Below are 16,042 nucleotides of genomic sequence, written 5' to 3'. Positions count from 1 at the left end.
CAGGGTTCCCACTACCCCAAAAGGAAATCTCCACGTCAACCAAGTGAAATAGAATTCGAAATGACCTGCCTCTGCCTTTCTGTTCAGAAAGCCAGCAGCCTCATCTTTTTAGGGGCATCTGGGGTCCCTGCGACCCTCCAAGCGGTGACATTCCCTCAGAGTCGCACCCTCTGGTTGGGCTGGGTTGCCCCAGGAAGGGCTCCACCTCCCGGGGTTTTGGCCTGGCTGAACTGACTCACGTCGGCCCCTTAACAAGCATCTCCCCTCCCCAGTTCTCGGTTGATGATCTAATTGAATTATGCCTGTTTTGTTCCAGTGACTACAGAGCACGTGCTGGAGGCAATTAATTATCTGAATGTGGCCATATCAAAACGGACACTGGGCACTCGGTCAGAGGAGGCAGCGTCCCCCAAAGGGCCAAGTTGGGCTCCTTCGGCGGCCCTGTTTCCTCAGTCTCTCGTCCCTCTGTCCGCCCAGAATCCGAAACACGCAAGGCCCCTGGTTCTCAGGAAACCTGGCGGGGCTCCTCGAAACCCTTGGCCCAGTTAGGGCTCAACATCCACTGCCTCCCCACCCCGGAGCCTTGAGAATTGCTCTCCTCAGGACCGGCACCGAGAGGAAATCCATACTTTTTGAAACAAACAACTGGTTCTGGGTCTGTGGGGGTTGGTGGGAGGAGAAGAAAGGTAAAGGGAAGGAAGAATATAAAGGGGAAAGTGAAAATAAAGGAGAAAAAGAAAGAAAAGCAATCCTCCCTTTTTGTAAACCTGACTCCAGGGAATTCATTTGCATGATTTAGGCGTATTTGTTCTACCGTGAAGCCGCCTCCCTGTCCCCACCCAAAGAAACCCTCTGCTGAGCAACAATGAAAGCGCTCTAGGAGCGCCATTTCTCAACAAACGCAATAATTTAAGTTACCAGTGAACTCACCTTCCAACCTGTGGAGAGAGCTCTGGATGTAGAGGGAGAATTGGGGTGAGTTTGATGGGAGGGGGTGACTATGGTAAGTGTCGGAAAGAAGGTGAAGTGTTGGCGGGCCAGGCAAATCGGGGGGCAGGAAGTGAAAGGCTGCAGTTATAAAGCGCTGCTTGAGGCGGTCTCTCCAAGCGTCTCTGAACTTGATCAGATATTGTTTCCCACAGAGAGATGGCTGCCAGGCTGTGAGGCAGCCTCAAGGTTCAGACTTTGGGGCTTGGCCCTGTTAGGGGTGTGACAATCATAGCCATCCTTCTCTCCGCGTTTTCTTTCCACTCTCACTCTCCTGCATTGTCTGCAAATGCCCTGCCAGACAAAAAATGAGTGGATTTATAGCCTTGTCTGAACCTGGTCATTATGTCCAGAAAGACCTTACACCAGACAGGAGGGCAGAGTTATCCCACACATAACCCTGGAAAGTAAATCCTTAAGGGGTAAGGAGTCTCCTTGCTGCTCCGGTAGAAGTAAAAGAGAGCAAAGCCTTAGCTGTTCAGAGGGGTAAAATTTCACCTCAGTATTCATTCCTGCCCCCCACTTTTGCTTTTGAAAATGCTGAGAATTGTTGAGAATTCAAAGCTAATTAGCCCTGTGGTTTGAAACCTGCATGGATCCTGTTTGTTTCGTTGAGTTTGCTATGTAGTATATTTAGTTTGTTGTGTGCATGTTTTGTGTACACCGCCTAAGTGTACTTTGTATATATTTAGCATTTATGTTTGTGTGTGCGTTTGCTATGTTACATGCGTGTATTTACTTTCTTGCGTGTCTGTTTACTGTTTTGCGTGCAGTTTGCTGTGTTACTGGGTTATGTGCTTACTGTCTAGTTCTGTGCGTGTTTAGTGTAGTGTGTTGGTGTTTGCCGCGTTGCGTGATGTTTCCTGCTTCCCGCGTATGTTTAGTGTGTTATATGTGTTTTCTGTGTTTGTCTGGTGTGTCGTGGGGGAAGGGGAGCAGCGGTGAGTATAGCCACTACTCACAAACTAGACTCAACGCTTGGTTCAGAAGGAGGAGAGATCAGCTCTAACTGTAATCATTTCTCCTTGTTTGGGTATCCGACGACCGACAGCAGGTCAGGACACAGAGGGTGAGCAGGCTAGTCTCAGTCTGGAGTCTCTGGACCATCAGGGCCCACAGTGGCGTGTGGGAAAGACGCAGGTAGTGGGCGGTGAACGTGGAACAGTTGCGCTTGTCCCGGGATCGGCGCCCTGCGGCCGCCGAGGAGGCACAATCTCGGGGTGGCGAGGCGCCGCGCCGACGGAGGGAACGATCCTCGAAGGGCAAAGAGTTCATTTGGTCAAAGCGGGTGCAGTACGCGCGAGGGGTGCTTGCACCCTTCGGGACGGAGTGAAGACGGGAAGAGGCCGGCCTCCGCCCCGCGGGTCGCTGGCTGGAACCTGGCTTCAGTTCCCGACAGCAGCGCTAGCCTGACCAAGTCCGCTCGCGCGCGCCCAGCCTCAGCAGCCTCACCTGCCAGGCGCCCGGCAAAGACCCAATCAGAGGTCGCTCGGGGGAGGCTGCCATGTTCCCCACTCCGCTCTGCCAATCAGTTTGGTGGCGGCCAATGGGCTTCAGGGCCGGGAGTCAGGTGACTGCTGGCCAGCTGGCTCCCTATTGGCGCGCGTCGCGCGGTCTCCCGTTCGGTTTATGTGAAAGGAGTGAGTGATTGACTTTATCAGTCCAAGGACATTACACTGGAGGCGAAGACGCTGGGACTCGCGCAGCTAGCCGCACGGACCCAGCCTTCCTCCTGTCCGCCGCCCGTCCGCTATTTACCGTAGCCCAGCCCGGAGGCCGGTGTGGAAGCAGCCTACTGGCCCCACGGCTGTGCTCTCCGGGAAAGGAGGGGTGCTTGGGACTGGACTGGCAAACTCCGCCCTCCACTTGTTATTTTGCTTATTTTTCTTTGTGCGACATTGTTAGTTTGTTAAACCAGATCTAGTTCCAGAATCTTTCTCCTCCCTTCCCCTCCCCTCCTTATTCCCCCCTCCTCCTCACTCCAGCTCCTTCTACTTCCCTCCTCCCTCCTATCCCTCTGCAGGAGACTCTCGCAGCGACGGAAAGTTGCAGCCCCTGGTACTGCCTTGGGGGTCTCCCGGCAGGGTCCAACCGCCGCCACCCCTCTCCGACTTCAGCACTTCGGAGATCTCCTTCGCCCGCACCCTCGCTCATTGCAGCCGGATCGCTTGTGCCCAGAACGCCCCCCTTCATGACGATGCTCCTGGACGGAGGCCCACAGTTCCCCGGGCTGGGAGTGGGCAGCTTCGGCGCGCCGCGCCACCACGAGATGCCCAACCGTGAAGCTCCGGGCATGGGACTGAGTCCCTTCGGGGACTCGCCCCACGCCGCCGCCGCTGCAGCTGCCTTTAAGCTGAGCCCCGCCGCGGCTCACGATCTATCTTCTGGCCAGAGCTCCGCGTTCACGCCACAGGGTTCAGGTTACGCAAACGCCCTGGGCCATCACCACCACCACCACCATCACCACCATCACCACACCAGCCAGGTGCCCAGCTACGGAGGTGCCGCCTCCGCCGCCTTCAATTCCACGCGCGACTTTCTGTTCCGACAGCGCAGCTCCGGGCTAGGCGAGGCTGCCTCAGGTGGCGGGCAGCACGCGCTCTTCGCCGGTTCCGCGAGCAGTCTGCACGCTCCGGCTGGCATTCCCGAGCCACCAAGCTACCTGCTTTTTCCTGGGCTACATGAGCAGAGCACCGGGCACCCGTCGCCTACAGGGCACGTCGACAACAACCAGGTTCACCTGGGGCTGCGCGGGGAGCTGTTTGGCCGTGCAGACCCATACCGCGCTGTAGCCAGCCCGCGCACCGACCCCTACACGGCCGGCTCGCAGTTTCCTAACTACAGCCCCATGAACATGAACATGGGCGTGAACGTAGCGGCCCACCACGGGCCTGGCGCCTTCTTCCGTTATATGCGGCAGCCCATCAAGCAGGAGCTGTCGTGTAAGTGGATCGACGAGGCTCAGCTAAGCCGGCCCAAGAAAAGCTGCGACCGGACCTTCAGCACCATGCACGAGCTGGTGACACATGTCACCATGGAGCATGTTGGGGGCCCGGAGCAGAACAACCACGTCTGCTACTGGGAGGAGTGCCCCCGCGAAGGCAAGTCCTTCAAGGCGAAGTACAAACTGGTCAATCACATTCGAGTGCACACAGGCGAGAAGCCCTTCCCATGCCCCTTCCCTGGCTGCGGAAAAATCTTTGCCCGCTCCGAGAACCTCAAGATCCACAAGAGGACCCACACAGGTAAGGGGAAAGGCAGGCGGGTGCGGGATTCACCGCGGCACTGCGCCGTGGATCCGACATTTAGCAAGAGGGGTGAGGGCCAAAGAGAGGGGCGGTGCCCCTCCAGGGCCTTTGGGAAAGGAAGCGCTGTCAGTGTCCCTCCACCTCTCGCCTTTCCCGCCCCGCGGCGCTTTTGCCCACTTCTAACTTCCTGGGCAGACGGCTCTGTGGTCTCTGGAACTAATTGGAACCTTCTCGCGCCCAGGAACAAACTAGAGCCGCCTCTTTTTTGTCTGCCTTTCTGGGTTACTATGAAGGGACTCCGAATGTGTTGAGAGCGTATTGCTTACAAGCGATTTAGCTTTCGGCACACATTCGGGAAAGGCAACCATAGAAATGCTAATGAAAGCTAACTTTCGGTTACTTCCGCTCTTTTTTTACCCCTTTTTATCCGTGATTGGCACATCTACTAATTAAATGGCTGATACTTTTGTTAAACTATTTTTATTTGGAGTTGCAGGTTCAATTCAGTCCTACGGGAGGAGGAAAGCTAACGTAGAAAAGGCATCACAGTTTCGTGGCTTGCTCCGAACACCTTGTAAACTGGAGTCTCTGGATTTATATAGTTTTCTTTTTGAACGTTAAGTACGACGAACCAAGCTTTTAAATACTGGGCTTAGCAAAATCGCTGCTTTTGAAAGAGGCAAATTAACAGGTACAAAGAAGGAACTGAACGGGATTGTCCCGTCCCCGCTCCATTGTGCCGCCCGGGATTGGTTACATCGCCTAGGTAGTGGCAGAATTTGGCCGCGTTGGGAGCCCTGGGCCGGGTAGGGTGGAACCACAACTTAGAGGAAACTTTGGACGAGCCCGGGGCTTTAGGTTCCTGCTCGAGAACAAAGGGACCCGCAGGTTTTGGGCCAGCCCTCCCCACCCCGCCCACCACTCCCAAACCAGTAGACTTAACCAGCACTCTCCATTTTTCTCCAGGGAAAAGAGATGCTACAGCCGCCCCCAGTTGGCGCTCCCTCTCCTGGAAGATCGCCGGGCTCCCGGGCTCCCGCTGCTTTGCTCTAGGAAGCTCCCCGCCCTGACCAAATTTCCCCCCATTTGCGTTTTTGCCTTTTGCAGGTGAGAAACCTTTTAAATGTGAATTTGAAGGCTGTGACAGGCGCTTTGCCAACAGCAGCGACCGCAAGAAGCACATGCACGTGCACACCTCGGACAAGCCCTATATCTGCAAAGTGTGCGACAAGTCCTACACGCACCCGAGCTCTCTGCGCAAGCACATGAAGGTAATTACCTCTTTATTAGCGGTCGGCGGTTTATAAACACTAGGCCTGATACCGGGCGGCGGAACGGAAGCGCCCGTGCTACCAATCCTGTATCCTCCACCTTAAATCCGATTTGCTCCAGCGGTGACACCTTGAACCCATTTTGGGAACCCGGAGGGGGGCGGGGGAGAGCGCTGTGGGGAGGAGGAGGGAGCGGAGGGAACAATCGGATTTTTACTGGGAAGCTCTAACGGAGCTCGCAAGGGCTTGACGTTGCCGTGGCCCCCTCTTCCCAGCTCAGCCCGCAGTGGGAAACAAGAGTGCCCGCGCGGAACCCGGGGATGGGTGGTTCATTCTCCGGTTTTGGCTTCCCATAAAACAATAGGGCCAAGAAGCGAGGTCTGATTCCCACGAAGTTGTCTGAGACCTCGCAGCACCTAGGGCGCCGGTGCCACCGTTTCTCTGTACCTGCTTTCCCAAGCCAAACTGGACTTGGTGAAAACTGGGCCAGAAGTATTTTATAGGTCCCCAAAGACCATGTGCTTATCCCACTCTATCCGCTCAGAAAGCATTTTTGAAGGAGCATGAATAATACAGTGCTTTATTCCTTTTCGTATTCCAATAATACGACTGAAACTATTTTGTTGGTGAACATCTCCGAGTTTTCTAGACATTGGTAATATGGAAATTAAAAACAAGCAGACAAAATCAGCAGCGTTTCTCTTTAAAGTGGGTCACTGGTCGGTCTTGCTCTTAAAGTGCTCAAATTCTGCTCTTGTATTTGCTTGCACAATGCCGGTTGGAACTATATTCATTATAATATATACATGTTAATTTTAGGTTCATGAATCTCAAGGGTCAGATTCCTCCCCTGCTGCCAGTTCAGGCTATGAATCTTCCACTCCACCCGCTATAGCTTCTGCAAACAGTAAAGATACCACTAAAACCCCTTCTGCAGTTCAAACTAGCACCAGCCACAACCCTGGACTTCCTCCCAATTTTAACGAATGGTACGTCTGAGGACAAACACATACAAAACCCTGTTAACCATAGAATGGAACAAATGCATTTTAAAAAGAAAACAGAGGCCAATTAAATGGAATTGGAGTTTTAAGGCAAGAGGCCATACATACGGCTACATCTTGTTAATTGTAATTGTCCAGGAATGTTTCTGGGTAAGATCCAAAAGTAGTTGTGCCCTTTTCTCAGGATTAGGAAATATGTTTTGGCATTTGAAGAATTTTAAAAATATTTTCACTGCTTTCTCTCCCCTTTCTCTTGCTCTCTGCATACCCCATTCCTAAACTCCTTCAGTTCATTTTAACACTTGTCCTGTTTTTTGAGAGGAAGTTACAGAAAGCTCTGTGGTGGTGATGTTAAACTGATGGAAATTCTTCGCCTTAGTGGTGATTGTTTAAACTCTCACAGTCTTAAACCGTGCCAAAGTCCTGTTATGTCTTGAACTTATCCTCAAAGCATTACTCTTGTGAATGTATTTTTGTCTAAGGGGGTCAAAACTGTTGTTCAGTATTTTTTTCAGGCTGGGGATGTGATGTTACTTTACAGAGATTGTGACATTTAGTATACAGTTGCGTTTTGTAATAATTTTTTTTTTTTGTAAATACATAACCATTGATGCCATATTTATCGTTGTAATTTAATTATTGCTACAAGTGCCGGGAACTGAACAATATTTAATGGATAAGTGTTTTCTAACAAATTCTGTACAGATTTTGATTATAACTGCTTTAGCATTAAATTTTATTGTTTTGAAAGAACAAAATTTACAATTTTTGAACCACTGACTCATTTCTCTTGTTTTGTAACAGCCTCCTAAAAAGAGGAGACACAAGCAAATGAATCTTGTTTGTTGGTATTTATTACTCAGATCCCTTTTTTAATTGTTAAATTATTTTTCTACTGCGGTATGGATTCCTTACAGTGTCATTTTCCATCTGGTAAGATCACCCTTTCTTTATCTCTAGCTTAGATGGTTCTTTAACTGCTAGTTTAAATGTGTTTATCCCCGATTTTCAGCATGCAGATCAAATATTACTGATCAATTCAGTTAGTAGCCATGACATCTCAATCTTATACTTAAAGACGGAGAAGCTGGATTTAATCATCCCTGCCCTACATATATAAACACAAGGTAACCTAATGAGTTTTATGTCCCTTAGTTTTTTATTACCTTACATAAAAATGAACATCGTGGCAGGATGCATGTCCATCTATTCTATTGAGTGATCACCCATATACTTATATATGTTTTTATCTATGACTTATCTAATCTGCCTATCAAGTCTATTTAGCTATCTATATATTTTCAAAAGTAAGCCTATGTCTGAAACAGTGGTGATGAGTAAGACCAATTGAGCTGTGCTTACTTATGGTTAAAGTGCTTCTTAAAAAAACCACCATAGTCCATTTACAATTTTGGAAGGCAAAGGCTGGTTTGTTTTGCTGTATATAGTTCAATTCATAATTTTCAGTTATTCATAACATTTTTATAGCGGTGTAATAACTGCAGCAGTTCTGAAATGATATTGTGAGAAGAAAATACATTTGCAAAATATGTATTTTTAAAGTTCATGGTTTGTAGGCAAAGATGTTAAGAGCATTGTTTCCATTAAAATCAATAACAATGAAAAATGGTTGTTTGCTTTGTAATAAAATATTAACAATCCATTTAATCTTCAGCGAAGCAACTCATTTGGACAAACAGCTTTTTACAGTTGTTATATGAAAAAGAAACTGCTTACTATTTTGGGAGGTTGGAGTGGGTAGAGTATTAAGACTTTTTTTACTAACTTAGGGTGCTGTTTAATATTGAGAGCCCAATCTCTGCATGAATAATCAGCTTGTAAATCAGTAAATAGAATGGTGGAGATAAGGAATTTAGAAACGTAATGAATAGGCTTAAATACCCCCCTTCCCTTGAAGGGACAATGCTCTAGGTTTTTTGGTGGCAGTCAATTTGATATTATACATAATCATTTTGAATTCTAGAATTTTGTTTATTGTTATTTTTGAAGAAATAAAGTCTTGGCACATCCTATTTATGTTATAACATTTTTGTATTTGGTGCCTGAATTTTTTAATGTTTAAATAAATAAACCTTAACTTGAAGTGCTCAGAAGTGATGATTAAAATAAATTTTGATTCCATGGATACAGTTGAAGCAGTCTATTTTAAGTTATCTACTGATGTTTGTCAACAGAGAAGTATTCACAGTTTCTAATTACAAATTGCTTTGGATGTAAGTTTTTGTTTGTGGAGAAGGTGTTTTTTTTTGTTGTTGTTTTTTGTTTTTTCACTTTCCTCCACCAGTAGAGAAGGCAAGGGACTAAATGCCTTGAATAGAGATTGAGATGACTTCACAAGTGATGAACAAGTAACCTGGTTAGTTTACCATACCATTCCTACCCCAGACATTCCAGTCTTGACCTTGACATTGAGGGTGCTGGACCAAATTCCTATTTCCGGATTTTTCCTTCACTTCAAAGAGTGTTTGAAATGCTCAGAAAATTTTCAGAAAGTGTATATTCATAAGATTGGCTGAAAATGTGTTCAAACTAAATTATAAATAGTGTTTTTCTTCTGAAATAATGATTGTACTTCAATGGTTTACTGTTTTCTTCATGAATTCCTTCTCCACCCTCACCCCAATTTAAATGGGAGCAGAGTGATGGGTTGGATGCAAGATTTTCTCAGAAACTTGCTTCTCCTCCCCCCCCCCCCCCCCGCGTTACATATATTAAATATCTCCTTAGGAGGCATAAAGAAGAATTTTGTCTCTCCTGATTAAGCTTGAAATTATTCTATCAGAATTTTTACAGCAAAGCATTGCATCCTAATAGGGGGAAATGTCAATTAACAATGATGATAACCAATATTAAGATGATTTGAAAGTTTTGGTCCTCTAATTTAGATATAGATAATATTTGTCAAATAGTCTATGTCCTCTGCCCTTGTCATTTTTTTGCAAAGAAAATCTTAATTTAGTAGAAAACTTTTCACAGATTTTATTCCTATAATCTGACTGTGGGAGTGCACATTTACATTCTTAAATTTTTAGAAAATATTTTAAAAGAATAAGCAACTCCCTCCTACTCCGCAACAAACAAAGCCTTTCAACGGTAAAGATGGATCAGCTGGAAACCATGAATGTTGTTTGGGTTCTAAGTGATATACCAATAATTTCGTTCTTGCTCCTCGTAAGACCTTTGTTAAAAGTCTATTATCTTCCAAAATGGGTGGTTTAGGTTAAGATTTCCACTGTTGGGTGGGGAAGGGGGAAGTGTATATTCCCAGGTAGACAGAAATTTGGGCTTTATCCAGTTTGGAAGGTTAAAGATCAGGGTCCAGGCTAAGCAAGGCAGTCAGTCTTAGCTGCTTCGAGCGTCGGAGAGGCAGCAGGGACAGCCTCTGCTGACAAAGCCTCGCAGGAAAGTTGTGTTCAGGACTTCTTTGCCCCTCCCCCCTTGTTGCCCCCTGCTGTCTCCTTATCCCCTGGCTCTCTCTTCTCCCAATACACCGCCTGCCACAACAAACGAAGAAAGTCTAAGGGCCTCTTTCTACCCTCCAGTCTATAGTCGGGATTTGTCCTGCGATGAGACCAGGCGTTCTGGAAGTCGGAGCGCCCAGTTTCCTTGTACACACCAAGTTCTCGGAAGTCCCTGTCGAATCTCAGACCCCGGGAAGGGGGAGAGGGGACCTTATTTCCTCTGGTCAATTCTATTGCGGTCTGGGCCCGCTGACCCTTTGACCTCCACCTACAGGGCCGTTGGCGGCCGTAAGCTGGCGGTCGCCGGAGATGCGAGGACGCTTCGCGACCCATCGCCTCCCGGCCTCATTAGGCCTCCTGGGCTGTAAAGCAGGAATCAGCCGCTGCCTAATCCGGACCTGGGGTCAATACGAGCCCAAACAATGGTGAGCTCCGAAGGCAACAGCGTAGCGTTGGCCACAAACTTTGTGGTCCATTCATTTTCTTAAGGCGGGGGTGAGAGGGAGCGAGGGAGGGAGGTACTTGTACACCCGAAAACTGTTCCTAGTTCCCGCGGCTCTTAAATGAGTGTCCTCTCCCACACTGCCTTCCAATCTCTTCACAGTCCTAGGAGTTGGAAGGGGAGACGAAACTCGGGGTCTGGTTGTCGGCCCGCACGAGGGGCTGTCCACGCGAGGGGAAGAGACTTTGAAGTGAGATTTTAGCGCGCACATATGAGCCTGGCCAGGGCTGGAGCTGTGACCCACTGGGAGGAATGAGGAGGCTCGGCCCGGGCCCGGACCCCGACCCCTCCCCCGCTCCCGGTCGCTCTGGCCTTTTCAAGCCGCAGCCCGGGACCCGCTGTCCCCTCCCCACTCCCCAGCTTTCGCCTCGCGCAGGCGCACACTCCGCAGCCGTCGAGTTGGATTTAGCTGGGAGGTGGTGGGGGGCAGAGTTGAAAGGGGCTTTGCAGCGCCGCGGCCTTGGAAGAGTCGGCAGGGAAGACAAGAGAGGCATGTGGGAAAAGGGGGGTTGCTTTTCGGGCGGCTCTGGAGTCGTGAACATGGCGGCCGGATGCGAACCCCCGCGGAGAGCAGCGAAGCTCAGACTGCAGAACTGTCTTGTGGTTTAAACTCCCTTGTTATTTCCCAGCTCTGAGCGCCTCTCGGGAGAATGTGGTTCTTGGAGGCCGAACGCAACATTGTTAAAAACGGAAGCAAAGTTCTTCCTGGGCATTTTGGGAGCGAGAACTTGGCGAGCCTTCCAGGGGTTGGGGCTCCGAGGGAAACTTGCACATGAAAGCGTCAAACGCCACCGCACCCTCCAGTCCTAACTTAAAATCTCGACGTCCCCATGACTGGGAAATGCCATTTTGAGTTATAGTGCAGGGGTCGGGATTCTACAGCACCTTCCAGTCCCTAAAAATGCCAGTAAGTGGACTGACACTATGTTCTGTTCAAGGACAATGCTGAGGCCCATGAAGGGACCACGTAGGCACCTTGGCCAAAGCCCCGTTTTCTGCATATCTCATTTAAACGTGGGCCTATGAAAAATGGAACTGTCAAAGCTCTTGTGTGTGCTCTAACAGCAGGTGCTCTTATGTTAAGAGAAATAAAAACCCACAATCCCAAAACTTTCATTCAGTTTTGCTTAACTGCCTTAATGCTGCATGTAAAAGAACACCTCTGGTTGCTCTGGAATCTTGACCTCGTCCTTTCTCCGCAGAAAAATGCTGCAGATTCACTAAAATGTGAGATTTAAAATTGTAGTTATTGACCTCCTGGCTCCTCTAGGAAAATAAGTAGCACGAATTCTTTCACGTTGGGTGCTCCTGAAGGCCAACAGCTACACAAAAAGGCAACCTTCTCGGTGCTGACCACTGTCAAGCATTTGCACTCCTGAAGGTGTGGGGCAGTTCCTGTAGGCCACTTTGGGGAGGGCCACAGGTAGGGGGCAGGTCATTAGCAATGCTGGCCCAGATCTGCGGAAAATCTGCAAAACAGTGCCTTTATCTGCAGAGGACAATTAATGGGGTTGTCTTTCCTCCTTTTCAGTGCACAAAGAATACAGCTTTGGGGCAAGAATTTGGAATATGCGTTTAAGTTGTCGTACTTTGGTGGAAGCCCATGGGCAATTAAAACAAGCATGCTCTGTACTATTTTCTGCCCTTTCTTATGTGTGATTCCTTCAAGTCAAAGGGGCTACAGACGGTTTGGAAACTTATTTTCAAATTGCCACCAAACAGATCTTTCTCTTTCCCCTTTGGGTAAAGTTTCCTTCCTGGGCTCAGTCACTCCTCTCTACCCTATCACTGGACCAGGGTATTGACACCTTTAAGATCAAAGGAAGTAGATGGTACCTGCTGTATACTTTATTTTTCCATGTTGTAGTTTGAACCCTGATGTTTTACATTTTTCCTGCTTAAAGCTCTTGATACCCAAACTGGAAAGTGAAAAGTTCATTCACTTGAAAAAGCCTTAGCTAGTGGTTAGGCAGTTGTCTCTTTAAGAACTACAGAGTCCACATTGTCTCTTAAATAATTGACTTTAAAATCAAGCTAATTCCTGGTTGGGTAGCAATGTTGGTTAGAGCATCATCCCCAAACACCAAAGTTGGATCTCCTGTCAGGGCATATAGAAGCAACCAGTGACTACATGGGTGGATCAATCAACAGACTGATGCATCTCCCTCCCTCCCTCCCTCCCTCCCTCCCTCCCTCCCTCCCTCCCTCCCTAAAATCAATAAATTAAAATTTTAAAAGAATCAAGCTGAAGATGCACTAGTGAACTGTTCCCCCTGAATATCTGTGGTGTTCTTTGGATTATTTGATATGGTGAAAGTCTGGTTCACTTTCAGAGGAGTTAAGTGAATGGAATTTCTGCAAAACTGGATGAATGATAAAGTGGTAGAACTCATAGTTGTTTGAATGATGACTCCAAAGTGCACTGTTTTTCCCACTGAGGTTTGGTTTCTATGATAACTATTGAAATTTACAGCTTGAACAACACTTAGTTTGCAGAAAGCATTTACATGGGAGAGTGTTCAGAGCATTTGAACTAGTAACTTAACATAAGAGCAAAACTTCTTTGAATAAGATTAGAAAAACTCCTGTTTTGTGTGTGTGTGTGTTTTTTAAAAAAATAAACTAAAGAAAATATCTTTCTTTAAAAATCATCTACCAGCCCGATGGGCATGGCTCAGTGGTTGAGCATTGACCTAGGATCCAGGAGGTCATGGTTTGATTCCTGGTCAGGGCACATGCCCGGGGTTGTGAGCTCCATCCACAGTCCGGGGCGTGCAGGAGGCAGCCAATCAACAATGACTCTCTCATCACTGATATTTCTATCTCTCTCTCTCCTTCTCCCTTCCTTTCTCTGAAATCAATAAAGATATTAAAAAGCCCTCATCTACCAAAGCAAACAATTTTGTATTGTTTTAATGTGATGGCAGTTCTACCTGTTTACAAATTTTATGAATAGAGAGAAATGGGAGCTTTATAATAACTATAAAAATAGCCTTCACCAGATAGCAGGTGTATAATATTTGATCTTTAATAGGATGTATGTTATCTAATGTGTTTTTTATTAAAACACAGCCTCTGTAAAGACCATTTGACATATAAAGTGTTAAAAATAACAGATTCCATCATCTTTCATTATAAACTAGCATTTAAAACAACACCTAGGAACATTTTATTAAATTCTTCTAAGAGTAAATGTAGCCTGTTTTGAGTTATCTGCAGTTCACTTTTTGTTTTTTTGCCAGTGTTGTCCTGCTTGGTATCCGGGACAGTCTCTAATTCCAGATGAAGAACTTGATACTGATGTTGGTACGCAGCAGCCAGCTCTCCATAACACTACCTATGCTAAATGCAGGGTTAATGCCGAACCTACTGTGCAAGAAATGATTTACTGATGAGGTTTCAAAGAAAACCACATAAAAACATTTTTTGATTGTTTGTTACCTTGAAGTGACCATTTAAAAAGTAGTAGCTTCTTCCTTAGGTACAAAAAGACTATTTTGTTCTTTTGGTATATTTCAATCTCTGTTGAGCAATCATTTATGAAATGAAAAAGCAAAAAAGTCCCCACCCCAAATTATGAATTGGAGGATGGAAGTGAAGACTGGTTTGTTTCATTACCCAGTATGTATTATCTCATGCATTGTGTTGATCTTGTTGAAAATCTCTTTCAAATACCTGCATTCCACATGTAGAACTAAAGTGTTTAAAACTAGAAATACAAATGCTTGTTTTATTAATTTCATGTTTGTGTTCAAAAATCAATAATCAGGATCCCTACAACTGTTGTTTGACCTAAATAAACCATTTAAATTATTTTTGTGATTATTATTTTATTACAGTGACAACTATAGCCCCTAAATAACCTTGATTAACCTATTGAATTGCAACAATTTATATTCTACTCACATTTCTTGTGCTATAGCTGGGCTTTCACTGAGCAATAAACTTGGGGGGAAAAAACACTGATCAAATCCCAACCAACTGTTTTGAGCTCTCAGTATTTCCCTGGAGGGACTCAGTCAGGTACTTGGGAGGTCAGAGGAAGAATTCAGAGTCAAGGATTGATTAGGGTGATTAGAAGGAAAAACTGAAGGAAGGAGTTTGGAGAGAAAAAAGAGCATTTGAACACCACTGTTTGGGTGAAGGAAAGACAAAGATGAAGATATCTTAAAGGAGAAAGGATGGCCGCTGGAGAGGAGAGACATTGCAGCATAGCACATTACATGTACATTATTCAGAAACCCCAAAGTGTTTCATGTGCAAACAACTTTCAACCATTGATTAGAACACTCATATCGAATCATGGAATATAGGTGTTATTAAAACACAAGTTGTCATTAATTAACTGTAATGTTAGACAAGATGAAAACACTTTGGAGAAATTCTTGGAACTTTAGATACTTGATTTCTCATTTTAAATTTAACATCTGTAATCTAATCTGTGAGTGGCCATTATTCTATTTATTTGACATGATCACGCCATGATGAGTTATTATAAAATTGCAGGCTGATAGAGTATATTGATATTGGTTCTTTAGATCCAGTTTTATTAAAACTTCTGCTAAGTACACTGATGATACTGTAATTTTTAAGTAAAGGAAAAACTCATTTCCCTCTGATTTTTGATGTTCATTTATTTTGAGAGTAGGGGTACAGGCAGTCAAGCAAGACTATGATTCTTTGGTTCTTAGCTCCCCAAAGAGTGACATTTTTGCATCCCCCATAACAATGTTAGTAGAATTTTTTGTTTTTAAGTAAAGAAATATGTTCTTTCAGACAGATAGTGAAGTGCTATAAAGGGATTATTTTTAAAAGCCCCTGGAAAGATAAACTACAACGTTGTGTATGAGTCAGCTGCACCATGATAATAATACCTCTTAGGTTTATTCTAAGAATTAAACAAGAAAATGTCCATAAAGAGCCTGGAAGAGAGAAAGAGCCTGGCACAGAGTCAAATGTTAATTCCCTTCTTTTCCTCTTGCAGGTAGCTTTTGTTTTGTCCTTTGAGGAAGTTTCTTATTTTTAATGTTATGGAATATTTTACTAAAAACATATAGTGATTTGTACTGGGGTGCAAATTAATGCTGTTTTCAGAAAATAGGTGGAGAATTAAGGGAATATAAGAAATACAGCATTTCATAAACATAATCACTAGATCAGGCATGTGGGTTTATGAACATAGCTATGAATATTTAAACACATAAAATTAAAATGTTATTAAATGCCTGTTGTTCATTATCTTCCATTGAATACACTTATTCTTAGATAAAAATAAGTTGTGTACTTAAAATCTGTAAACATAGTAATTTAATGGTTTACTTCTAATTTCATAAAACTTTTACTTTAGCCAACAGCCTTATTCTTACTATACTTAAATTAAATGACAATTTTACAATGTGAAAATTGGAATGTGCATTTAACAAAAGATTAAATTTTATGATATCTTAAGTTATTCAGTTTCCCACTATTAAATTTATGTTAGTATTATGCGGGTGAGACTAGAGTAATGAGACTGATTTTCTTGTGGGGTTTGGAAGCTAGTTCTGAA

At 45.4% G+C, this 16,042-nt stretch overlaps 1 protein-coding gene across 2 annotated transcripts; it reads left to right on the top strand.

Annotated features, from left to right (window-relative positions):
* Positions 1 to 907: 907 nt before the first annotated feature.
* On the top strand, positions 908 to 14,301 carry ZIC3 (Zic family zinc finger 3). 2 transcript variants are annotated; one of them, XM_016218285.2, is made up of 4 exons: positions 908 to 975; positions 3,011 to 4,232; positions 5,343 to 5,506; positions 6,326 to 8,656. In XM_016218285.2, exons 2-4 carry the CDS (start codon positions 3,179 to 3,181, stop codon positions 6,503 to 6,505), a joined length of 1,398 nt encoding a protein of 465 aa, XP_016073771.2. In that variant the 5' UTR covers positions 908 to 975; positions 3,011 to 3,178; the 3' UTR covers positions 6,506 to 8,656. The 2 variants fall into 2 exon arrangements, with proteins under 2 accessions (XP_016073771.2, XP_016073772.2); XM_016218286.2 differs by lacking the exons at positions 908 to 975; positions 6,326 to 8,656 and adding an exon at positions 13,737 to 14,301 and having other exon boundaries at positions 2,658 to 4,232.
* The last annotated feature ends 1,741 nt before the right edge of the window (positions 14,302 to 16,042 follow it).

This window comes from Miniopterus natalensis, chromosome X (assembly GCF_054644295.1).
Source record: "Miniopterus natalensis isolate mMinNat1 chromosome X, mMinNat1.hap1, whole genome shotgun sequence".
NCBI classification, from domain to species: Eukaryota; Metazoa; Chordata; class Mammalia; order Chiroptera; family Miniopteridae; genus Miniopterus; species Miniopterus natalensis.
This window is presented reverse-complemented; position numbering and strand designations above follow the sequence as displayed.